Source organism: Gossypium raimondii, chromosome 5 (assembly GCF_025698545.1).
Source record: "Gossypium raimondii isolate GPD5lz chromosome 5, ASM2569854v1, whole genome shotgun sequence".
Taxonomy (NCBI): domain Eukaryota; kingdom Viridiplantae; phylum Streptophyta; class Magnoliopsida; order Malvales; family Malvaceae; genus Gossypium; species Gossypium raimondii.
The window spans coordinates 41,355,256-41,380,920 of NC_068569.1; the positions used below are offsets into that span (position 1 = coordinate 41,355,256).

General features: G+C 32.4%; 3 protein-coding genes across 22 annotated transcripts; 2 read left to right on the plus strand and 1 right to left on the minus strand.

Moving 5' to 3' along the window:
- Nucleotides 1-29: 29 nt before the first annotated feature.
- On the minus strand, nucleotides 30-2,648 carry LOC105766107 (protein PLASTID REDOX INSENSITIVE 2, chloroplastic). The gene is made up of 3 exons (XM_012585432.2): nucleotides 2,260-2,648; nucleotides 2,061-2,159; nucleotides 30-430 (listed from the first exon to the last, which is right to left on the minus strand). Exons 1-3 carry the CDS (start codon nucleotides 2,500-2,502, stop codon nucleotides 236-238), a joined length of 537 nt encoding a protein of 178 aa, XP_012440886.2. The 5' UTR covers nucleotides 2,503-2,648; the 3' UTR covers nucleotides 30-235.
- A 1,728-nt stretch (nucleotides 2,649-4,376) lies between these two features.
- Nucleotides 4,377-5,760, plus strand: LOC105767037 (serine/threonine-protein phosphatase 7 long form homolog). The gene is made up of 5 exons (XM_052630386.1): nucleotides 4,377-4,433; nucleotides 4,547-4,638; nucleotides 4,695-5,258; nucleotides 5,345-5,426; nucleotides 5,524-5,760. Exons 1-5 carry the CDS (start codon nucleotides 4,377-4,379, stop codon nucleotides 5,758-5,760), a joined length of 1,032 nt encoding a protein of 343 aa, XP_052486346.1.
- An 8,948-nt stretch (nucleotides 5,761-14,708) lies between these two features.
- LOC128041377 (uncharacterized) lies at nucleotides 14,709-18,399 on the plus strand. Of its 20 annotated transcripts, XR_008196380.1 has the most exons (6): nucleotides 14,710-14,943; nucleotides 15,082-15,240; nucleotides 15,520-15,553; nucleotides 16,198-16,293; nucleotides 16,790-16,810; nucleotides 16,909-18,399. XR_008196380.1 is itself a non-coding variant. In XM_052631762.1 (5 exons), the coding sequence occupies exons 1-4, from the start codon at nucleotides 14,846-14,848 to the stop codon at nucleotides 16,793-16,795; spliced, it is 228 nt and encodes a 75-aa protein (XP_052487722.1). In that variant the 5' UTR covers nucleotides 14,709-14,845; the 3' UTR covers nucleotides 16,796-16,810; nucleotides 16,909-18,399. The 20 variants fall into 20 exon arrangements, 7 of the variants coding, with proteins under 7 accessions (XP_052487722.1, XP_052487723.1, XP_052487725.1 ...); XR_008196377.1 differs by having other exon boundaries at nucleotides 14,709-14,943; nucleotides 15,477-15,553; nucleotides 16,790-18,399; XR_008196383.1 differs by having other exon boundaries at nucleotides 14,709-14,943; nucleotides 16,198-17,199; nucleotides 18,082-18,399.
- The last annotated feature ends 7,266 nt before the right edge of the window (nucleotides 18,400-25,665 follow it).

The following is a 25,665-nucleotide window of genomic DNA, read 5'->3' on the forward strand; positions in this document are numbered from 1 at the left end:
AAACTCTTTATTTTATGGATACGAGAATATGACTTTCAAGATCCTCCAATTGTATGAAAAACTTTAGAAAAGTTCAATCATATCCGTGTCTGATACACATCTATATCTAACACTCATATCTGAGTTTGAGTGAATATTTGACTCCAAGTAACATAGGTACAACTGATGATAATGGAAAATAATGTTATGAATGTGATGATAATGGAAAAATATGTTATGAAACATGTGGAGGAAATCATTTGGGAGAGTTTGAGTTCCAAACCTCCCAATCATGATCAAGGTGGTTTTGGGCCCATAACAAGGATGCCCGAGCAGCAACAGGTGCTCCAGGTAATTTCTTCTCCTTCAAAGCTACAAACATATCTGTGAAAGGCTCCACCAACAGTGTTCCAGGTCCTCCATACTCATTGTGCAAGAAATCATTAAATATCTGTTTTCAACAATAGAAAAAACAGTAAGCTTCGCAAAAATTTTAAGTTCAATATCAAGACTTGTATTCTTCTGTAGGTAAGGCTTTTACAGGTAGAAGTAATCTTCAACACTAACTATATCACATGTATGTAGAAGCCAAATTCAGAGAAATCCCTGAATTGGGCCAAACATTCACATAAGGAAGAACATGACTAGCTGTCAGGGAAGGAGTGATTTGTTATTTTCGTGCCAGATATTTCTTTTGGGGTCAATTATTGAACAATTTCCAGCTCAATCAAAAAGCAGGCCTCTTAAAGAGACAAAAATGTTTGATTTAGAAGAAATCATTGCTGATAAAAGCTATAAACAACCAAAAGTAGGCAATTAAAATTATGTTGTCTGGATTGGAAGATTTGAATAAAGGGCTGTGAACCACTATTCTCAAACTGTTATATGATTCTCTGATTACAGGGATTAACAGGCGAGGCTTAGTGAGTGAACATGATCACCTATCACCATTGATCACATCGTGTACAAGAGAACGGTATAAACCCATTTGGATGTGATGACAAGGAAGCCAGATGAAATCAGCTACTGTGAATGATAATATTGATGTTTGTGTTTTTCGCAGTAAAGAGCACTGCATACTAATAATACCCAGTTCACAAAATAATGTCACTTCCAGGACCATATATTGAATCGGCTTTATCATCAACAGAACAATAACGTCTTTCAAGCATGATGAAGCCTCTCAGGTTATCAAGCGTGGTAAAGCCACTTGTGCTCTACTGATATCCTCTAATATAGAACTCTGAAGATTTACTTTAACATTAATGTGTCATATTTGTTTGATGTAAAATGTAAGATATACTAAGGAATGAGATTATCGTCATCGATTCAAAAGTCCATGTAGGCCTATCTCATTCCAAGATCCTAAGATCATCTTAGGGTTTGTTGAAGTCTTCTAAGAATGAATTTTGACATCTGAAACCATCTTATTATGTATTAATACTAACCCACCATTCTTGATACTACGTCCATGAATCGTGGGTATTGACTCCTGAGAATGACACAAGGCTCCAATAAAATAAAAAATTTTGTTCAGTGGTACATTCTTTCAAGTAAGTCATGCAAGTATGGAGGATCTTCAATTAGCAATGATAACAGCATGGGCGATTTTGGAACTTGAGGAACGCAGAGCTACACGAGGGCCGTCAATCCAATCTAACTACCAGCAGTTTTATCAGAAAATACAAAGAGGGATACCGTAATACCAATCAGAATGCATCAGGGAGCAGAATTGCAATAACATGGGGCAGGAAGCCGCCAAGTGAGGGAAGAGTCAAAACTAAATTTGATGGAGCCGTTCAAACAAACAGTCGAACAGGTGGTATTGAGTATCATTGTTCGAGACTATCAATGTCAAGTTTTGGCAGGTTCGGTGAAGAATATGCAACATGTGACAAAAACAGCGAAGGTGGAAGCAACGGCTGGCTACAGGGCTTTCGTGTACGCAAAAGAGTTGGGCTTATAAAGGGTAGAGCTGGAAGGTGATGCTTTAACTCTCATTGAATTCAACAAAAACCATTCATAATATATTAACAGTTATTCGAAATTAGCCGTTGCTGGAAAAGAAAAAGGGAAAGTACCTTAACGCAAACGTCAATGACAGAATCAAGGTCATCACCAAATTTGTCTTTGTCTTTGGATAACTTGTTGAAAAGCTCAGCTTTAAACTTCTGGGTCTCCTATTATACCAAATATCCATAACAATAATCAAAAGAAAATCTATCATTGGACCTTAAAACCATAATACGTTTTTCTAAATATACAAGTGTATAAACTTACGGCTTCAGCAAACTTAGGGATAGGGTCATGGTAAACGTATTTCTGGGAATGCGAGGCTCTGAGAGCGCTAAGGAACGGTTTTACGGAGATGGGTTTTGAAGAGAGGGTTGAAAAAGAGGGAGGAGGAGGAGGCGGGTTTAGGATAAGGCCGGCGTTTCGCAGGATAAGAATGGTGGAGGTTGGAATTTTGGCGGGAGTTGAGGGTGGGTGAATAGAGACCAACGAACACGAAGAAGACGCCATTTTCGGGTGATGAATTGTAATGGACGGAGTTGGACTTTTAATTTTGGATTTTATTGGGCCTGTGATTGATTGTTAATTTGGGGGCTAGGGTTGGTATTGGGCCTTTTAGTTCTTTTTTCTTTTTTCTAGATGTATTACAAGCGTAAAACTTGGGGTTTTTACAAAATATTATAAAAAAATAAAAATTTACCAAAATATTATAATTTTTTATTTATCAAAAAATATATAAATTTTTTATTTACCAAAATATATAAAAAAAACCTGCAAAAAAAACCTGCAAAAAAAGAAATCTGACCGATGTGACGAACCTTGGTCACGCCAATGGGATTGGCGGCACCAAAGGTGCCAAAACCATTGGCGGCACCAATTGTGCCAATACCATTGGCGGCACCACTTAATAATAGGGGGGTCGGTGGTGGGGGGGCAGAAGGAGAGGGAAAGAAAGAAAGAAAGAAAGAAAGGAGAGGAAAGAAAGAAAAAGAAGGAAAGAAAAGGAAAGGAGAAGAAAAAAAAGAAAGAAAGAAGAAGAAGAAAAGGAAAAGAGAAGAAAAAAGAAAGAAAGAAGGAAAGAAAAGGAAAGGAGAAGAGAGAAAAAAAAGAAGAAGAAGAGGGAAGGAAGGAAAAAAAAAAAAAAAGGTAAATTTATTTATAAATTTAATTTTTTTGTAATATTTGTGTATTTAAAATTTATGTTATGTACATTATAGTTATTTTATTATTTTATTTAGCATATATATTTTATGAAATATATTTAGAATGAAAAAATAATGGTATGTACATTGTATGTTGATTAGGATTTTTTATGAAATTTACTTAGAATTTGAAATTAAAATTTTAGGAAAATAGCATTAAAAGTAAAATGACAAAGAAGTATGTTTAAGAAAACATAAAATACGAAAAGAAAAAGCGGAATTGTATATTTATCGAAAATAATAAAATACGGAAAAAATGCGAAAATGCACGTGTAATAGATTGAAATAATGTAAAATTATAAAATAAAAATTACGATATTTTAAAAAAATAAAATGCGGATAAAAAATACGAACAAATGGCCAAAGTAAGAGTGTATTAGTAAATTTAAAAAAATTCAGAAATAATTTATACAAATAATTCAAACAAAATGTACTGAAATAATATAAAATAATAAAATACGAAAGTAATATAGTTTTGTTGAAAGTAATAAAAATCGGAAAATAATAATACGACCAAAGGGTTTATTATGGGTTTTTAGCAAAATATTACAAAAAATACTAAAATATTATAAACTTTTTCTTTATTTACCAAAATAATAGAGGGAAAAAAAGGGTGATGGAGGGAAAAAAGGCGGCACAAATATGTGGCTAATTACCTTTTAATCCCTCATTATTATTATTTTCTTTTATTGCCCTTAACACACTAAATTAATAAATTTCAAACATGATGCATTGGAATAATGTAAAATTATAAAAGACTAAGTTTATGATATTTTTAAAGTAATAAAATGCGGATAAAAAATACGAACAAATGGCGTAAGTAAGAGTGTATTACTAACTTTTATAAAATTCGAAATAATTAATACAAAATATTTCAAAGAAAATGTACTGAAATAATATAAAACAATAAAATACGAGAATAATATATTTTATTTAACGTAATAAAAATCGAGAAAATAATACTGAGCAAAGGGCGGGGTAAGGGTTATTTTTTACACCAAATTAATTTAAATAACACACTAGAGTAATAAATTTCAAACATTATGCATGTAAATAATGTAAAATTATAAAATTAGAAATTATGATATTTTTTAAAGTAATAAAATGCGGAGGAAAAAATATGAATAAATGGCCGAAGTAAGATTTTTTTACTAACTTTTTTTTCAACTTGCAGGCATCGCAATGGCTCGATTGATACGAAGCGATATTAGACACATATCTGATGCGACTAATAACGCGGTATGATTTATTATTTGTTAATCAGGAATTCTATTTATTTAAAAACGATATACGCAGTATATACAAATAAATTATGTTATCGTAATATTTTTTCTGTAATTTTACACTATCAGGACTCGTTCCGAGTATTAAGGGGCCGTGTGAGTGTTTTAAAGATAGCTCCGGATGCACAATTTATGTTGTACCTGGAGCTGGCCGGATTTGGGTCAGTAGCATTGATCCGGTCCTCTGACTTGCGGTTTGATTTATTATCTGCGCTAGTGGAGCGGTGGCGTCCGGAGACCATACTTTCCATTTTCCGTGCGGGGAGTGCACGGTGACCTTGGAGGATGTTGCAGTGCAGCTTGGGCTCCCAATTGACGGGAGTCCCGTAATGGGAGTATCTTCATTCACCGATCCGGCTGCAGTTTGCTATCAACTCCTAGGAGAGTCACAAGATGATGGTGATAAATATTTTTCCGGCATAAAATTTACATGGCTAAAAGCCAAAATATGTGGATTATTAGCGACCGCCACTGAAGGTGAGTTGATGTGCTCTGCTCGAGCGTACATCATGCATATGATAGGGGCAGTACTCATGCCTGATGCAAACGACGATAGTGTGTATTTGTCGTACTTGCCCCTGCTAGCTGATTTCTCCACTGCTAGGTCGTATAGCTGGGGTTCCGCCGTTCTAGCAACGCTGTACCGGGAGCTTTGTCGGGCGACAGAGCCGCAAGTTAACATCGGCGGATGCCTCATACTGCTACAGTCATGGGCGCTTTATCGGATGCCGTTTTTGGCACGCGTTAGTCATCAACCCTATCTGTATCCACTGCCACTCAGGTGATAAAATACAAAATTGTCATTATTTGTAGTCATAATAAATATGGTAATGTTACCAACCCTAAACCCTATACTATTTTTTGTAGGTGGATGACTCGTCTAGGCATCGAGAAGTCGAGTGATGTCCCGATATACTGCCTCAGGATTGAACAGCATGCCCGGGAAGGGGTAAGCTGCTATTCTAATATTTGTGACATCTATTATATTTCTATATCTTACTCACATGTTATCAGTCGAACTCGTTACAATGTTATTACTCATGCAGTTTATATGGATGACATACCGGAGGCCAGAAATTACAAATGTTGTACCCTCGTTCGCACTCATTGATTCCCACATATGGTATACTAACACACCAATTATAAATTTCAATGTCGTCGAGTGGTATCACGGCGATCGGGTGCTTCGACAGTTTGGTTGCATCCAACCTATCCCGGATCCGCCGAACCAGTTGGGGGATGATCACGGCTTGACAAAGAGAGGAAAAGTTCAATTGGATTGAGGAATTAAGCACCAGAAATACGTCGCACTGTGGAACGATTGATTGCGCCGAATTCCTCATATGGTTATGGCTACCGACCTGCAACCATCATTGGAGTATGCACAATGGTACCATAGCTGCGGGAAGCTGTATTTACTTGGAGGGCAATCGACTGTAATCCCCCCTACGTGCAGCAAGTTTGGGGATCGGACGCAGCGAGCGTGCTAGATCCGGATCCGACAGCATATTATTCTCCGCAATAGGCAGAGCCCGAGCAGGACCCCCAGCCAGATCTCAGACAATCACAGTCAAATGTGGATTCACATGGCTATCATCCGGATTTGGTGGTGGGTGAATATTATCCGAGCTTCGCAGAGGGCGAATACGCCTACGAGTTTGAACTGTTTGGATCCCCCCGGCCGCAGTACGGCATGTCCGGCCCATCCGACACATATCCGCAGCATTATGGGACTCATGATGGTTCAAGTTCGTCGGCGGCGAACGAGCAACAGGACTTTTCCTCTATGTTTTTCACACCCCCACCTGCGGACGATGAGGATGTTAGTCGTCGCCCAGGCCGTGAGCGTCGACCTTCGCGTAGGTATACCCCCCGGACAACACCATCGAACCATCAATTTTAGGGGTTTCGGGTACTTTTTGTATAAATTTAATATTTGTATTTTAGTTGTTTCTTACTTCTGAATTTTATGTATAAATATCCATTATTCTATTTTTTCATTATATTAAAGCTCAATCGAATTATGAATGCCTCTATTTTCGATATAATCTTAATAATTCCAAATGCGCACATGGTATTTTATAACTTAATCTGCAAACAATTTGGATACAATTTAAGCGTAAGCATTACCCGAATAAAAAAATTTATTATTAATAAATTACCTTTTATAACAATATACATAAAAATTTTACAGCATTAGCTTAATTTCGACCTGATCCCAACGACTGTCGAACATGAAAGTTTCGGTTAGGACATTTATTTCGGCTATGACCACTTAACCTGCATATTCCACAACGCTTTCCGTCAGATTTCTCCCTAATGTCCATCTCATTATGGATTCTGCTTGACTGCAGACGACCCCTTGGATTCCTCTGTAGCCCTCTATCTGGGAAAAGCTCGAAAGTGATTGGCGGCACCTCCCACGTAGATAAGTCCGGCAGGATGGGGAACTCATTCTCCCAGACACGCAATGTGCGCTCCAGCGTGTACACATTATCGACATATTGTTCAGCATCAAGGTTGACTTTAGCACAAGCTGCCACGACATGCGCACAGGGATAATGAAGTGTTTCAAACTTCCTGCACTCGCACCGTCTGTTCCGGAGATCAACTCCATAGGACCTAGGTCGACGACCGATGTTCTCAGTAACTCGAAATGTTTCCAGTCGTCGTGAATATATTTCCACGTTCATTGACCTCGCCAACCGACGGTTTACGACCATTGCATCTTGGACATGTTCGACAAACACATGTCCCTTTGAATCTGATCGACTTGTCACGACCCATTCTTGGCATCAAAGTAGCCAGCCTGTAGAAAGTAGCAGAAAATACTGATGCAATCGGAAGATTACGTATTTTCAACAAGACAACGTTGATCCCCTCGACTAAGTTTGTGGTCATGTGGCCACAACGAAAGCCCTCGTCAAAACTTTGAGCCCACTGCCACGGCTCCATTGTGCGCAACGATTGTCGGAAAGATGTGTTTGTCTGCCCCTCCATGTCACTCTCAAGTCGGATAATTCTTTGCCGGAAAATATATGGCTCTAACTCGTACGCTACATACAAAAAATAAGTTCTAGTAAGTCGATAACATCAAACATTACAACTTATATTGAAAAGATAATATTATCATTTACCCATTGCCACGACTTGTCTCTTCCAGTCTGCATTCTTATAATCTTTATGGAAGTTAGACGCAATGTGACGAATGCAGTAAACGGATCTCCACGGTACACCGGAACGCCTAATAACTGCAATTAAACTCTTCCCTCTATCGGAGATGATGTAAATGTTATCGTTCCTAATAACTTACCTCCGCAGATTTGTGAAGAAGAATTCCCAAGACTCCATGTTCTCTTTATCTACGATAGCAAATGCTACCAGGAGCACGTTTCTGTTACCATCTTGAGCAACTGCAAGAAGCAGTATCTGTGTATATTTTCCATACAGCCAGGTCCCATCCACCTGTACAAGTGGCTTGCAGTGGGGAAATGCCCGCACACATGGATCGAAAGTCCAGAACATCCGATGGAAAATCCTTTTGCTTACAGAATCGGTCATCCGGTAGTAATATGGACTTGTCTGTAACTCAATCACAGTCCCCGGTACGTACTCCCGCATAGCAGCTATCCAACCTTGAAGGTCGTTATACGACGAATCGTAATCCCCATACAGTTGCTCATTCGCCATCTGTTTAGCTATCCATGCCTTCCGATATGAGACTCGATACTGGAATCGTACTTGCATTTCCGCAATGAGTACCGAAAGTTTAATGATCGGCATGTCCTTCACCATTGGCATGATACACGTACAAATAGTTTTCGAATCAAGTTTTCTATGATCTTCTGTCATACGTGTTGATGTGCATGTATGATGACCAACAAATTTTCGTATCTCTCACATCCGTGAACTTCTAATGAATGCAGCTCGTACCCGCCAATTGCAGCCTTCCGCTGCCTTCCAACACTCCCCAACATATATTGTTGGAGTAGGCATGGAGACTTTATAATCCACCGATATCTTCATGATGTACTGTTTAATGGCATATACGCACTCTTCTTTACAACTGAATCTCTGGCCTATGAATAACTCATCATCATCAGATGTTACGGCCAGCCCATGAGAATGAACTATTTCAGGATACTCCAGAAACTTAGCTACATACGTTGCGTCGGGGTCTATGAGCGACATGTGTGGCCCAGGATTATTGTGTATCACAATACGTCGCATCTGCTCCCCGACCGAAGAAGTGTTAATGCCTTCATCGTTGTTGACATCTTCATCGTCAATATCATTAGGTACATCGTCCACATCGGGATCAGCGTCACTATCGACCTCTTCATCCCAATGATCGCCACCACATTTTTCTTCGCCGTCACCTTCTTCTTCACCACCAACCATGTCAACATCGGGTGTAATATTCAGGTCGATACCCATCCCACCCATAGTTGATTCACTATCAACGTATGATATTGGAGCCACCATCCGCGGTTCTTCAGCCCCGTATTCTTCATCAGATGCATTAACATCTTCATTTTGCTCCATATCGACTAACTCAGCAAATAAGTGAATCGGTGCATTCTTCTCACTCCCATTCCCACAGTAGAGATCGACCATTGTCTCCACGTCTTCGTCGTCTACAAGTTCCATTTCGACGAATTTGACCGGATTTGTCGAAACTAGAAACTTGTAGAAAATTTTTGATACCCTTCTCCCATAATGTCTATGAATTTTTGCATTAATCCTTGCCTTTATTTCATCGAACGATACATTTCTATTAAATCTCATTGCTATTTGTTGCCGACATTCAAATACACATCCAACACTTGTTGTCAAGATGACTCCATCGAAATAAATGCATACAAGAAACTTAACATCCATCTTCAATATTTAATCTGTCAAAAAAATAAAATCTCATAAAAATTCTCAAACGGTAACTAAATTACTTAAAAAAAATTTAATGTTTAACCACTAATCCTTATAACTAACACACTAATAATATTAATAATTTTATACGAAAAATAATACACACTAAAATTAATAATTTGGTAAATAAAATAATAAGTAACCATAATAATAATACTAGTTTGTTGCTAACAATAATATTACTAAGTTACATCTTAATACATTAATAACATCTTAATACTAACAACAACAACAACAACAACAACAATAATAATAATAATACTAACTAATACTATTATTTTGAGTTTTATTAATCTTAAAAACTAAACTAAAACAAAAAATATTACAAAATATACAAAATAATAAAAACAATATAATCAAAATTTTTTAAAAAAATACCTTCTTTTTCTCTCATTTTCTCTTCTTTTCTGCAGCAACTCTTCTTCTTCTTCTTCTTCTTTTGATTTTTCTCCCTTCAGCTGGACAGATCTCGGATTTATAATACGAATAGTGCCGCCAAACAATATGGCACCATTGGTGCCGCCAATGGTTTTGGCACCTTTGGTGCCGCCAATGCCATTGGCGTGACCAAGGTGCCGTCACATCAGTCAAATTTTTTTTTGTTTTTTTGATATATTTTGGTAAATAAAAAAAATTATATATATTTTGGTAAATAAAAAAAAGTTATAATATTTTGGTAAATTTTATTTTTTATAATATTTTGTAAAAACCCGTAAAACTTGATTATTTCACATTATGTATTTTAAATCAATATTGGTTTTTTCATGGTTAAATTTTATTATTAGCATCTGTATTATGCATAAGTTGTGAATTTAGTGATTATACTTTAATTTAGTCATTTTTATCCTTGTACTTTTAGAATTTTAAAATTTTAGTCTTGACCAGATTGTGACTATTAAATTCATTAAGTTATACTATTTTCAAAATTTGATGCCCCAAATATATTATGGTATGTGTAATGTCATATCAACTTAGTATTTCCATATTACTCACAAAAACTAACTAATAAATTACAATTGTCATTTGTATTAAGATTGAAATTTTGAAATTGAAAAATATATCAACTAAGATTGATTTAACTGAAAAGAATACGACTAAATCTATAACTTTACGCATAATATAATACTAATAGTAAAATTTAACTAAACAAACTTAATTGTTACAGTTTGGTTAAGACTAAGATTAATCAATTCAAAAATTAAAAAAACTAAAATTAATCAAATTAAAATACAAATACTAAATCCAATTTAAAGGTAAACTTCCTTATTAATGAATTATTGAACAAAAGAAAAACGTACTTGTTAATAAATTAAAATTCACAATTAAATTAAATGGAATGTGTGTTAATTTTATTATTTCCTATTTATATTATTATTTAAATTTTGATTGATTTGGTATTACGAGTCAATTCGGTATCAATTCAATTAAAAAATATAAAATGTTCTTTTGTATTTAAAATAATTTATATTACTTTACGGCATTTTAGTTTTTATTTTTAAAAATTAATAAATAATTTGCATTAATAAAACTTTAATTTTATCACTCAACCAAACCTTTATCCCGAAATGTTTTGTATATTTTAATTATATTATGCACATTTTATTACATCCATCAATTGTATATCTAAATCTAATATAATTCTAATACTTGTATTTAAACACTTTATTGAGTTAGTGTCACCCTTATCTGAGTCACCAACTCAATTATAAAATTATAGAAATACTCTTTCTTTCCAATAATAATATGACATTTAAATAAAAGAATTAAAAACTATAAAGCTAAGGATTGAACACATGTTCAATAATACTAAAACACAATTTTATTACCACAACACCTATATTGAGAAAAATATTTTAACATAAAATATTTTCTTTCACCCATATCGTGGTATGAAAAAAATCTAGTTAATTCTCTATAACAACCATTTTTCAAAAAATTAATAAAATAAAATTTATTCCTAAATAAAATAAAAACAAATTTTAGATAAGATATTATTTCAATAAAATATTTAAATTTTACATAAAATATTAAATAATATTTTATTAATTAAAATAATCTTTAATAAATGAAATGAAATTAATGGATTTTATTAAAATATGAAGTAAATCTAACTAATTAATATTAATTTACTATATTAAATATTAATTTATTTTAAAAAAATCAAATACAATTTAAATCTCAAATATTCTTATAAATATATAATAGTTTCCTCTTTATAACAATCAAATTTTGATAGATAAATAGAGTTGTTATAGAAAGGATTGGTTATATCTAATTTCATTAATTGAAATTAGTTAGTGGACGTATAACCTAAACTTTAAATTTTTAAACTTTTATCATTTTAACTATTATTTTACATTTTTAATATTTTTATGTCTATTTTACCGTTTATATTCGCAATTCATGGTTTTCTTCCGAATATATCATTTCTAGAATTTGAACTTGTGCTCTTTCCTTCAAAGTACAATATGAACCTAAAACATGTTGGTATTTTAAATTGTGATAAAATGTACAATTTTATATATAAATTTTTATTTACATATTTGTACTATTTATATATAAAACACTGTTGATGTTAGTGTCTAATATCTATAATTATACTATTATAATAACTTTTCAACATATGAGTAGTTTTAAAAATCAGTTGCAACAATTTAATTGGAATATATAATGTAATGACTCAATTTTCTATGGTGTTAGAAAATGTGGTTTCAGAACTTCGTTTTTGTAAATCGAGTCCGTAAGTATGTTTTCATTGGCCATCTTATTTTTAAATGGTGTTAAAAAAATTGGATCAAAATATATAATGAAATGATACTTTAGGTACCAAATTGGGACAAAAAAAATTTAAGTACCAATGTGAGAAAATGAGTATACTTTAGAGGCCAAATTGTGAATTAAGTCAATTACAAACAATTACATGTGTTTGGATATCATAGAGTAATTGGATGAAAGTGTAATTACTAGAATATTAATTATACTTGATTGTAATAATAAAGAATTATAATTCCTTAGACGTGTTTGACTAATATAGTGCAATTACATCGTAATTATTTATATCATGTTTGGTAGTACAAGTTGTAATTACAAAACTACATAATTTAAAATTCTAAAAAGATACTAACTGTTATAAAAATTATCAAAATATTGGGAAAAAATCTCTAATTAAGTAACAAAACTTAAAATCAAATTATCGTATAATACATTCACTATACCAAAACAGACTTCTAGCGGCGTTTGGATAAAAAACGCTGCTAAAAATCAATCATTCGCAGCGCTATTTAAAAAATGCCGCTAAAGATCGAGTATTAGCGACGCATTTATGAAAACGCCGCTAAAAATGAGCATTAGCGGCGTTTTTTAAGAAGCGCCGCTAATGCTCTAGTCTTTAGCGGCGTTTTTGAAGAAGTGCCGCGAAAGACCCAAGCATTAGCGGCGTTTTTGAAGAAGCGCCGCTAATGCTCTGGTCTTTAGCGGCGTTTTTAAAGAAGCGCTGCTAATGCTCAGGGCTTTAGCGGATTTTTTTTAGAATCGTCGCTAAAAACATTTTATCTTAATTGGTTTATTTATATTAAATAAAATTCAATTTATTTCTAATTGAATATTTAAAATCTTCAGAAAAAAATAATGACACGTAGAAATAATTTGAAATAAAACACATGGAAAAATTAGAATACTATTATTTAAAATAATTTTAAAGTTTTTTGGGTACATGATTACTAATTGTTTTTTAGTTTATATATTAAAAATTTTCTTATATAATCGTAAAAGAAATATTATTAATTTTAAAATATTAAATTAATTATCACTATAGTTTAGGGTTTTTAGTTTAGGGAGTATGGGTTTAAGGATTATGGTTTAAGGGTTGGGATTTAAGGTTTAAGAGTTAGAGGGTTAGAGGTTTAGGGGTTAGATGTGTTAGGGGTTAAAAGTTAGGGATTCAGGGGTTGGGATTATTTTGGATTTAGATTAATTATTTTTTTAATTTATATTTTAAATATGTTCTTATATAATTGTAAAAGAGATAATAATAAATTTGTTTAGGGTTTTTAGTTTATGGTATATGATTAATTTAAGATTTAAGGCAGATTTAGGAGTTCATATTTTAAGGTTTAGGGAGTATGGATTTAGGGATTATGGATTAGCAATTATGGTTTAAGGGTTGGGATTTAAGGTTTAGGGGCTAGGGGTTTAGGGGTTAGATGTTAGGGTTTAAGAGTTAGGGATTTAAGGTTTAGGGATTCAGGGGTCGGGTTAAGGTTTTGAGTCTAGATTAATTATTTTTTAATTTATATTTTAAATATGTTCTTATATAATTGTAAAAGAGATAATAATAAATCAAATATATTGAAATTATGAGTATATAGTTTAAATTATTTAAGAGATATATAATAGATAGACTTTATATGTATTGAATGGTTAATTTAGGGTTTAAGGTCAAGGTTTACTTGAGATTTGTTAAATGATAAAATTTATACAATTAATTAATGCTTTTTATTTAAAAAATTAATCTAAACCATTTGATATATTTAAATATTAGTTTAAATAGAATTAATAAATAAGTTAAAAAAGTAATAGATTGATATGGATATTTAGGTATAATTATTTATTTTGGAGAGGACCAAATTATAAGAAAAAATACAAAATAAAAATGAAATGAAAATGATATGGATATATAGGTAATTATTTAATTTGGATAATTCCAACTTAATAATTAATTACAACCATTTTATCATTTGTTTTCTTATTAAAATATACAATATTTATTTTGAGAGTACTTGGTTTTTCATTTTTATAAAAATTAATTTATAAAAACAAAATAAAAATTTTTAGCATAGCAAAACAGGCGTCATTTGGTTCAAAATGAAATAATTTTTAGATAAGCAATAGTGTCGTTTTTTTTATAAAAACGCCGCAAAAAATAAGTCAATTTATAAAAAATAAAATAAAAAATTTTTAGCATAGCAAAACGGCGTCATTTTGTTCAAAATGAAATAATTTTTTGCGGCGTTTTTATGAAAAACACTGCAAAAATAAATCAATTTATAAAAAATAAAATAAAAAAATTTCAGCATAGTAAAACGGAAATGAAATAATTTTGCGGCGTTTATTATAAAATCGCCGCAAAAGGTAATCAATAGCGGCATTTTGACCAAAAATGCGGCAAATATGTGTTAAAAATTTTCAAAACGCTGCCGTTTTATTACATGGATTTAATTTTTTAATGGCATTTATGCTAAAAACGCCACAAAATTCATAATGAATTATACTGACTTGTTTGACCCTATATAACCTCAACTTGATATTTCAACAAAAATAATTACTATTAAACCAACAAAAGAAATCCCTAGAAGCCTAAAGAAAAGGGGGGAAAGATGAGGCCGATGCCGATGGAATTCGTGACGGACCCAGACGACCAAGGTTGAGCCATGGAAGTCAACGATGTTGACACACCGGAGATCTTCGGCGAAGGCGTCGTCGCTTCCGACGATTTTGATGACTCCGATATCGACTAAAAAAATAAAGAAGAATCGTTTCAAGTACTCATCTATCCTTTTTTTCCCCTTCTTACTTTCACTTTTTAGGGTCTAAAATTTCTTAAAACTTTGTTCAATTTAGTTGAATCTGAACTGCACTATGGATGCTTATCTGTATGCAAATCCTGTGAATCGTCACAGGTCTTCGGGTTCAACTACATAATACAAATTCCACCTCTGAACTTCATTTTTCCTTCAAAATAAAGCTTCGATTTGATCTCTTTTAGTGAGACAAATGCTGAAAATCTTATGCATGCTTTACAATATAACAGCTATGGCGGAGGCGCTGCTGCTTTGAAGGTAAAAATCTACTATTTTGCTTTTCTTTTTCTTTTTTTGCACTGTTTATCTTCATAATCTGCTGCTGAAAATCTTATGCATGATTTATTTTGCTTTTCTTTTTCTTTCTTTGTACTGTTTTTCTTCATATAATTTTGTACTGTTTTGCTGAGACGGAGAGGTTGATACTTTACAGTGAAGTGTTTAAATTTTTTATATGGACCTGCTTGACATAAACTTGAAAAAATAATGGGCAGGGACTTGATTTTATAACGCTGTGAATTTTTGTGCTTTTTACAGCATGTTGAAGTTCCGATCCTAACTCCAAATAAAGGTGAAATTTTGCTTAAATTGGATTGTAGACTGGTTTGTAGACTCTTTTATAATTTAACCAACAAAATAATAAGCTGGTTTGTAGATCTCTTAATTCAAAATGGATAGCCTTTCAATTGCTTCTGTTTTGTTTCTACTTATTGCTTTAAGCTGGAAAGGTTGGTTTTCTTTTTAAAGGAAAGTTGATTCTCCCTTAATTCTTAGATTTCCAGAACTGTGCTGTGTTCTGTTTCTTTGTGTGTGTTTGGTTTATTAACGAATATGGTTTTTTTGGGTGTTCAATTTTACTGATGAAAAATAAAGATTCCCCAAAATATTGCTTGTCATTTTCTTTTCTTTTCTTTTCATACTGGTTATTCAACTTTAATAATAAAAGAATGGAATTTAAGGGTACTCAAGAGAAGATTTTAAGTTTCTTTCTTGGGAATTTTGACTCTTTTATTTTTTTCTTTTGTCCTTTTGTTTTCTCATGCCTTCTCTGAAAATTTGAATTTCTGCCTGAATTATAGTTGAAACCGTTTACTTCTTCATTTAAAATGGTTTCTACTTTAATAATACTGAAAAATTAATAATTTTATTAGACGATTTAAAATATATAGTGTCGGGTTTTCTAGATTATTGATTAAGTTGTATGTTTGTCGGCAGACTGGTCAAGCTATGGCAAGTGTTCTCAATGTTGTACAAACATCTCATTCGTATGGGGATTTAATGCTTCTAATGAAAGCTGCTGAACTGCAACAAGTGTGTGCTTCTCTTGGTGGTTTTTTTTTTACTACGTTTTTAAGTGATAAAACTTATGTTAACTTTGTGCGGAATCGGGTTTCGTAACACATGATGCATCTGAATATCTATTTGTTTTATTGTTAATAATTCTTTTAACATTTTAACTTATCATAGATGCTATGTTTTGATTTAGCATTCTTGTTTATCATTTAAAGAAATTGTCTAGAATTTTAATAGCAAAAATTGGAATTTTTTTTATTGTTGTCTATGTTTTACTTGTGAATTGTGATTGCAATGGTTTACCTTCCTTTGGTGTAAAATCTACTTGGCCAATTGGAATGTTCAATGATTTATTTAGCCCTTGTACTCAGCAATATTACTTCTAATTGTACTGCAACACATCTATATGCCCATTTCTTACCTGTAATCATGTTGCATATGCTTTGGCTTTTTAAATCGTGAATCATGATTAATGAAAATGAGATGGATAGCTGATGCCTTTCCTGATTTTCAGGTTTGACAAGGAACTGAACAAGTAAGTTGCTATTAAAGTTATTGATTTAGAAGAATCTTAAGTGGATACCTTTGTTATATTTTCCTTGATTTATTCCTCATTAAAGTGTCTTGTAGCAGGTGCTTGCTATGAGCAGAAAAGTATGAATGAATGTGATTATCAACTTTACAAATATACATAGTAAAGTTTAAAGTATGAATCGAATTGCTATGAGCAGCAAATTTAGGGATAAAACAATGTCACACCAAATTGCTATGAGGAACAAAGAAAATTTTTTTAATTGCAGAAAACCAACTTCCCCTTTCCCATACTGCCAGAAAATTTAGGGACTGCACGACTTGTGGTTGATTTTGATAGGTGGTGGACTGGTGAGGAATCTGTGAATGTTCTCTTAGAAGCCGCAGGCCAAGGTAAAGTCTTCCCTTTCCAGATTCGGAACTTAATTTATTTATTTTTATTATTTTAGAATTTTTATATTTATAATTTTTTTTCCTTATCCTAAATTTTTTTTCTTGAAAATCACAAATTAATTTTATTAATTTAAGACAGTCTAATAAGTTTATATTTGAATTTTTTAGACAACCGTATTTTCTTTTTCTATTTCCCACACTTGGGTATGATAATGGTAGCAGTGAAGTAGAGGTTCTCACACCGAAAAAGGTGAATAAAATCACAAGTTTCCCTCTCATTATCATTTTCCTAAAATGAAATCATTTTGACTTCTTTTTATGAAGACTTTCGTGATACAATCCCATTTATCATTCATACATACCTACGTGTATATATATATTAGATTATATACATGCACGACATGAATGAAATTGATATAATAATTAAATATGGTAATACTTGAGTTATTAAAAACTATAATATTTTGAGTTTGAGTCCTATAAATATATTTTGAGAAATTATTTTGTCAATTGCTGGTGGAGTTTTTACAGCGTTGAAATGCTATCATGTGTCCTAAAAAAAATTAAAAATAAATTAAAACAAGCATGTGCCATGAACTAAATCTTTGTTTTGAGCAGGTAAGTCCATGGAACAATTTTTTATCCTTGTAGTTCATGTTTTATTTTGATTTTTCTGTGATTAAACTCTAGTACTCAGGGCAGTAGTTGTTGGGATGTAAAATCTGTTGTCTATCTGCCTCAATATATGACAAAAGGCAAAAGTACATATTGGAGATACTCTCACATGCACATTCATTCGTTTGAAACACGATATCTAGTTATTTGTCTTTGAACTGAGTTGAAGTACATATCTAGTTGCCTTATGCCCTATTTTCGTTTAAGGACTGCCAAGGAAATTCTGAAACTGAAAGCTGATTGATCGGATGTGTATGCCGGCTTTCATCAACTACTTTCGAAGGCCAATATAGGAATTGAAATGGTGTGCAAAGAGATTGCTTCTTCTGATCTGATTTTTCGATATAAATACTGGACAAAGTATGGATATTTTACTGCTGTTAGTAAAATAGGATTCTCTTCTTAGGATCTTAGTTTCTTCACTTGTATTAGACTCAACAATGGCTTGCATTGCATTGGTGTTGATTTTACCAAAATTTCGAGGTTTACAATTTTTAATTTTTATTAATTATTTACGTTTTCTCACTTTTATTAATTATTATTATTATTTAAGCTTCATTTATTTGCCTTCTTTTATCATTTTCATAGAAAATTTAATTTAAATAATATTTTTTATTTATCCTTAAAAGTATATTTAAAGTTCAAATTTAAAAATAAAATAAAATATAATATTTATCATAAAAATAAATATTATTTGATTAAAATAATTTTTTTGCATGATATGTTTTTAGCGGCGTTTTTGCGAGAAGCGTTGCTAAAGGTTTGTTCTATAACGACGTTTATGATAAAAAGCACCGCTAAAGGTCATGGTCTTTAGCGGCGTTTGTGGGAAAAGCGCCGCTAAAGGTCATGACTTCTAGCGGCGTTTATTTCCAAAAACGCCGCAAAAGTTAGCGACGCGTTCAATAGCGGCATTTTTAAAAAAAATATTCAACAATATAATTACTAATAAAATTAACAAGAAAAATAAACATCCTAAGCAAATTTATCTAATTACAATAGGATTTCATATTTGTTGAGTTATTCTCTCTTTAAAATTAAACATGTACTATTTAATTTCATTTAGTATAAATAATTTATAATAAATATTATGTAATTTAGTTAATTATTTAGTAGATAAAAAACAAGAAATTATCTCTCATCAATAAAATTTTCAAATTATTTAAACAAATTTAGTAAAATAACATATAATTATATTTTCAAAATAATATATATTAAAATTGAAATACAATTATTATTGTAAAAAAAATTCTTAAACTTAAATCATGCATGAACATGTTCGGAAAGTCATAGGGTAATTAGATATAAGTGTCATTGTTTGTAAGTACCTGTGTAATTACTCTAACTTTCACCTTTTCCCTAAAAACTGTAAAGTGTAATTGGGTGCTTCAATTACATCTAATTCAACGGACCCACTGATTATAGTAGTTACTCAAATATGCCACAAGTGTGTAATTACAAGCAATTATACTCAAATTCAATTATCATGTGCCTTTTCAAATGTGTGCTAAAATCTAATTACCCATGATTTACCAAACATGCTTGTATATGATTTAGGTTTTAAAATTTATTTTTATACAACAATAATATTTTAATTTTAAGATATATATATTATCATTTAAAATATGGGTCTGACACAAATGACTCTTGAGTAGAAGGCATTCATCTGACAGTGGTTGGTTTCCTCTTGAGCAAAAGCCTTTCTCTTGGGGTGGTAACTTGTTATGGCCTAATTTCTTGCATTTATTGCTCCTCATTCCCACCCCTCTCTTGGTTAGCCTTTCTGTTGTTTGTGGTTCATCAGATTCTTTCCTTCTCACCTTAGTAGGTTTACCAAGTGGCCTTCTTAGTGTAGAAGGCTATATTGACAGCATGTCTAACACAGACTCCATTGCTTAGGACCCCTTACTGGCCTTATGAAGTTGGAGTAAATGGCAAGTTGGGTTTGCTTGGTGTACCAGATTTTTACGTAAGTTTTAGGGTATTCATCTTTTAGATGAATGGTAGCCACTGCATGCATGCAAGGGATGCTAGTGAGATCCCAATTCCTGCAGGAGCAGGAATTCTCAACTAGGTCCATCACATGCTGACTACCTAGACCACATTCAACCTAATATCTGTCCTTACCATTGAACACACCTAAAAAATAGTCACTAAAAAATATCATACTAAAATGAATTCATGACAGAATAAATGCATACATATATTAAAAACAACATGTGATTAGCCCCACCAGCATGTGATGCCAGAATAAAGGCATAAATATATTAAAAAAATGATCTATTTACCTTAGCGAATCTTTCATATTAACATCCAACTTTTTCTTGATCTTTGGACACAAGATTCCTTTTTTTTCCAGCTTCTTTCTTATTGATAATCAACAACATAATCTTGGTCCTAATTGTTTCCATCATGGTTAGAATGAGCTTCCCTCTAATTTCCAATATCACCTACCAGTAAGTAACATAAATTATTAGTGAGGTAAGGTCATTAATAAACTGTATGTAGAAAATTAATAGGGGTTTACCTTGTTAAAGTATTCAGAAAGATTATTCACCAACATGTTAGATTAGCTCCTAATTGAGAAATGGGACCTTGACCAGTGAGTAGGGGGTTCTTTCCCTTCAGCCAATCATAAGCATGTTGATTCGTATTCAACCATGACATCCTCAAAATCCCTTGGAGTGCTCGCTCTAGCAGCTTTCCAAAGAAAATCTTTCAATTCCTTTGTCTGGAAACCAACTTTCTAGAAATTGGCATGTAGGTGTCTAACACAATGCCTTATTTTTTGCATTAGGAAACAACATGGATATTGCTTTTACTAGTCCCTGGAAACAAAAAAATAATAATTTAATTCTTTGGCATACCATCCTAAACAGAAACAACATAAAACAAAGCAGACAAATAGAGTTTTACTTTCTGTTTGTCAGACATGAAAGATATCTGATATTAGCTCACAATTTCCAAGTCCAATGTGAATTACTCCAAGAACCAGAACCATGATGCTTGGTTTTCACTTTCAACAACAGCATATGCAATAGGCTAGATGCTATTATTTGCATCTATCCCAACTCCTGCCAGTAGGTAGTCACTAAAGTAGCCATTCAAGAAACATCCATCTAAACCTATTATCCTCCTACAGCCAACCCTATATCCATCTTTGCATGCATGCAGACAAACATACATCCTTTGAAACAACTTGTTATTTGTTATCTAGATAACATATTGTTGTTGTTCCACCATTTTGGGTCCTAACCTCCAACAAATACTCATAAATCTTCTCATATTGAGCCTTATGAGCTCCTTCAAGTAATTCCAATGCCCTAAGTTTAGCCCTCTTACATTTGGTTAGTGAGACAAGGAAAATGACATCTCTTTTGACATCTTGTTACAATGATGTCAAAGATAATCAGGATCAATTGTAATGCCCTCAACCTGACCCGAATCACCGGGTCCAAATCTCTCGTATTACCAACAAATACACCTAGACAAAAATTTTAGATAGTTGAATAACCTCTTAATAAAAGCATATTTCTTATTAGTTTATCTAAGGTCTCATTATTTAAGAATTAAATAAAATTATTTACAAATAAAATAATACATCAGACATGTCACAACTTATTACAACACACAAGTTTGCTAAAGACAAACTCTTTAAAGCGTAATCCTACTATACACCTTTTATCCAAATACTCCACTGTATGCATAATAACTCGATTCATTGATTCCTTGGTGCAATCCTGGCGTCGTCCCTCTTAACATGTTCACTCTTACAGTAACACCTAAAACATAAACATGACACTTGTAAGTTACACGAACTTAGTGAGCATTAATACATAATACCTTGGCGGATACTGTTATAATATCATATGCATGCTTGTATGCCAATTTCCATACTTAACCTATCATTCATGTTTTGTGCAGATGCTTTCAAAATATTTGAACATGCGCATATACACCAACAATCATACTAATATATCAGCTTCCACTTCACTACTTGGCTGATTTCAAATCTTACAAGATAATATATTGTTATCTTCTTTCTCATAGAACAAAAAAGATACTTCTCAAAGGAATATTTATATCGAGCCCTCTTCATATAGATTTATTCTTCATACAAAAATTTTCCAGAATGGACGTTCACAGATACTACTTATTAGCAGATACTTACTATCTGAATTCACATTTTGGCGGATTCAATGCTCAAACTATCTAAAACCGATTTTGAACTATCCAAATTCATAGAAAGGATTCCAAACACCTTTGTTACAAAACATAAGAAAACCCAAGATGACAACAACTCAGATTCTATAAGATTCCAGAATGAGACATGATGCATTCATGTATGGCGAATACCAGATGAAATAGATCTCATATTTATTTAACACAGGTAAACTCAAATCAACGAATACTTATATCTTCCATGTCTACGAATACACCTATATTTTAAACTGGTAGGTTACTATGGCGGATACCCCCCATTAACAATATAGATATGTGTTTTTTTCCAAGAAATTTCTTTAAGACGCATTCGACTACATCACAGAACTAATCAAATCAAATTAACTTTAGACGTATCATATCCTTATCATAGACCTATCTATCAGATAATTCTTAGAACTTATCTAAAAATTACCACTAGGGAAGATAACCATATTATACCACATATATTATACCACATGGACATCAACGAATATGCCAATGATAGAATACAAAATTTTCCATAAAGGCTATCTAGAATATGTCACATAGGCTATAGAAAATATGCCACAAAGGATTAGTAGATCATGCCACACAGGCAACATACAGATTCACGTGTTTACTGTCTCGGTGGACTTTCACAAAAGGTGCCATGGATTTCTTCCACATAGACTTATACATATTTTCATGTGGTGACCTATTAGTCTAGTTTACATATTACCAAAAGCATCACCATGAATATTCATACTATCGTATCATGCCATGGGTCTCAGCCACAAAAACTACACATTCTCATGTCGTGATATGCTAGTCTAGCCTTCATCTTACTAGAGGCATCACCATGAGTGTCTTCATATCATACAATGTCATGGGTCTCAGCCACATGGTCGTGCGCTTATTTTATATCGTGATCTTCCAATCTAGTTATCAATATAATTGCCCTACCAGAGGCATCACAAAGGAAAATTTTACTTGGAATTCACTTACCTAGATTTGTTCATACGCCTGGATGATTTATACTCTTCCCATATCGAACTTTGCCTGCATACTTACCACTCAACTTCATATTTAGACAGTACTTCCAACATATCATCATTACACATGTTGCAACTACTAAGTTTCACATGTTTACTAAATATTTGAGGTGTTAACATTATGTATACATCTTTACCAGAATAATTCACATGAAGGAGTCAGAATAAAGACTCCTTGATACTCATTTAAACTGTAGCTCGAAGTTGCAGATTCTGACATCCATATCGAACTAACAACAACTTCTTGAAAAACATAGATTCACCATTAAAATCCATTTACATACACACTACTAACATCTCAATCATATATAACCCCCATGCAAGGCATTATTCTCATAACTTATTGTTCATACAACTCTTAACAACCTTACACTTTCAAAAACTTAACATGCAGAGCTATAATACTTACTAAGAGCTGGAACAACCACTGATTAAACCAAGGACCTTAGTTTCCATCTTAATGAGGAAGAGATACAATTAGATTTAAGAAAAAGAATTAGAGGGTAATATTGAAGGAAAAATAATTTTCCCCTCGAACCATTTTCTTACATATATATAACCTCAATTCCCTTTAATGGAACTTGATAAGTGTCAACCCTAATCAGTAGTTGTCCTTTATTTGGCCTACAATAACTGAAAGAATTATAAATGAGAGTTTTAATCGTAAGCCTTTTGACCAGTCAATTCAATTGATTCCCAACCAGTTCACACTACAAAACCCATTTGGCACAAAACTCAGACAAACTAGGAGTACTATATAGTTGGTGGTAACTCTCACCATGTTTACTATTCACTTGGCACATTCTTTTCTCTAATAAAAGAATAACCTAAAACCTTTATTCACCTCTTTGGTGGGTACTATACGCCACATTCCAATTCGCCAAGAGACTGTAACATAGGTGGATTACACTATGCCAAATAGATAATTTTGCAACTCTACACCATATTTTCAGATTCGTTAGACTCGGAATATGACAACAGCAATGAACTTGTCTTTATAATGTTGACCTAGCCAAGCGGAGGTTATATTCTTATTTTTATATACCTTAGAGCAAGTATACTTAGGGTTTGAACTCCTAATTTGCCAAGTTTGGCCAGTAGGGTTATTATGGTGTAGTCTAGAGGCCCATATGTACCAAGAATAGTTTGAATTGCAAACTGCCTTTAACCTCTTTAGATCATTTTTTAAGAACTTAATAAGATAACTATTTAGCTTACCATAATACCTGGTAGCTTCTTTTAAATTGTCTTTGGTCAAAAATAACATTCCAACCTGAAGTTTTGGATTATTCATGTCACTATTTGGGTTGAACTCAGGCCAATATTGGCCATCTGAGTCAAATTCGTGTACTATTTAACTTCTCAAAATCATGACTATTAGATAGTTCCCTACTTCTATATTATCCATGTTTAAGCCATCTAGATTAACCTTAATCCTATTGGACACACCACTATCAGACACATCAAAATCAAACATTTCTTTTTCTGTCTCATTAAATTCATCATCAATTAAACCTGCCAAACAAATTTAACATAGATAAAAGCATTGGCAGACAATAACCAAACACTTTAGTAAAACCTAGGCAATGACAGACAATAACCAATACAAAAACAATTTAATATAAACAAATCCAATTTTTTCATGTACAATAACCAAATAATTTAATACAAACAAATCCATTTTTGTTATACACATGGCAGACAATAACCAAACACTTTAATACAACCTAGGCAATGGCAGACAATAACCAATACAAAAACAATTTAATAGATTGAAATACATTTTTGTCATGTACAATAACCAAACAATTTAATACAAACAAATCTAAAACAATGTCATGCACATGGCGCACAATAACCAAAGAAGTCTAAATTTGTCATACTCTTTGATACAAATAATAATCATATTTGAATCAACATTTAAAAATGTTATTGACAACTAGGAACCGATTTAATACAATTTTATTCATATTTAAATCATATTTGAATCCAAAGAAGCTTGATCTTGTTAGTCATAAAAATAGGAATTGATTTGTCTCTTTCCTAAGGTAATTAGTATGCATCTGGCGGACAATAAGTTTACAAAATGCAAACACGCAATTTAGTTTGTTACAAATAATAATCATATTTCAATCAACATTTAAAAATATTTTGAATCATATTTGAATAATTCAATGACATACAGATTTCAAATAATTCAATAAAACTGATTGTCAAATAGGAATTGATTTGTCTCTTTCCTAAGGTAATTAGTATGCACATAATAGACAATAAGTATACAAAAGTCCAAACACGTAATTCAATTTGATACAAATAGTAATCATATTTGAATCAACATTTGAAAAAATGATTTGAATCATATATGAATAATTCAATGACATACATAGTTTCAATTAATTTAATAAAAACTGATATGTCCAATAGGAACTGATTTTTTACTAAACCCTAAGGCTATCTATATGCACATGAAAGACCATAAATTTAGAAAAATCCAAACCTGCCATGCACTTTAATAACCAACGAAATCAAAATCTGGCATACACTTTAATACAAGCAA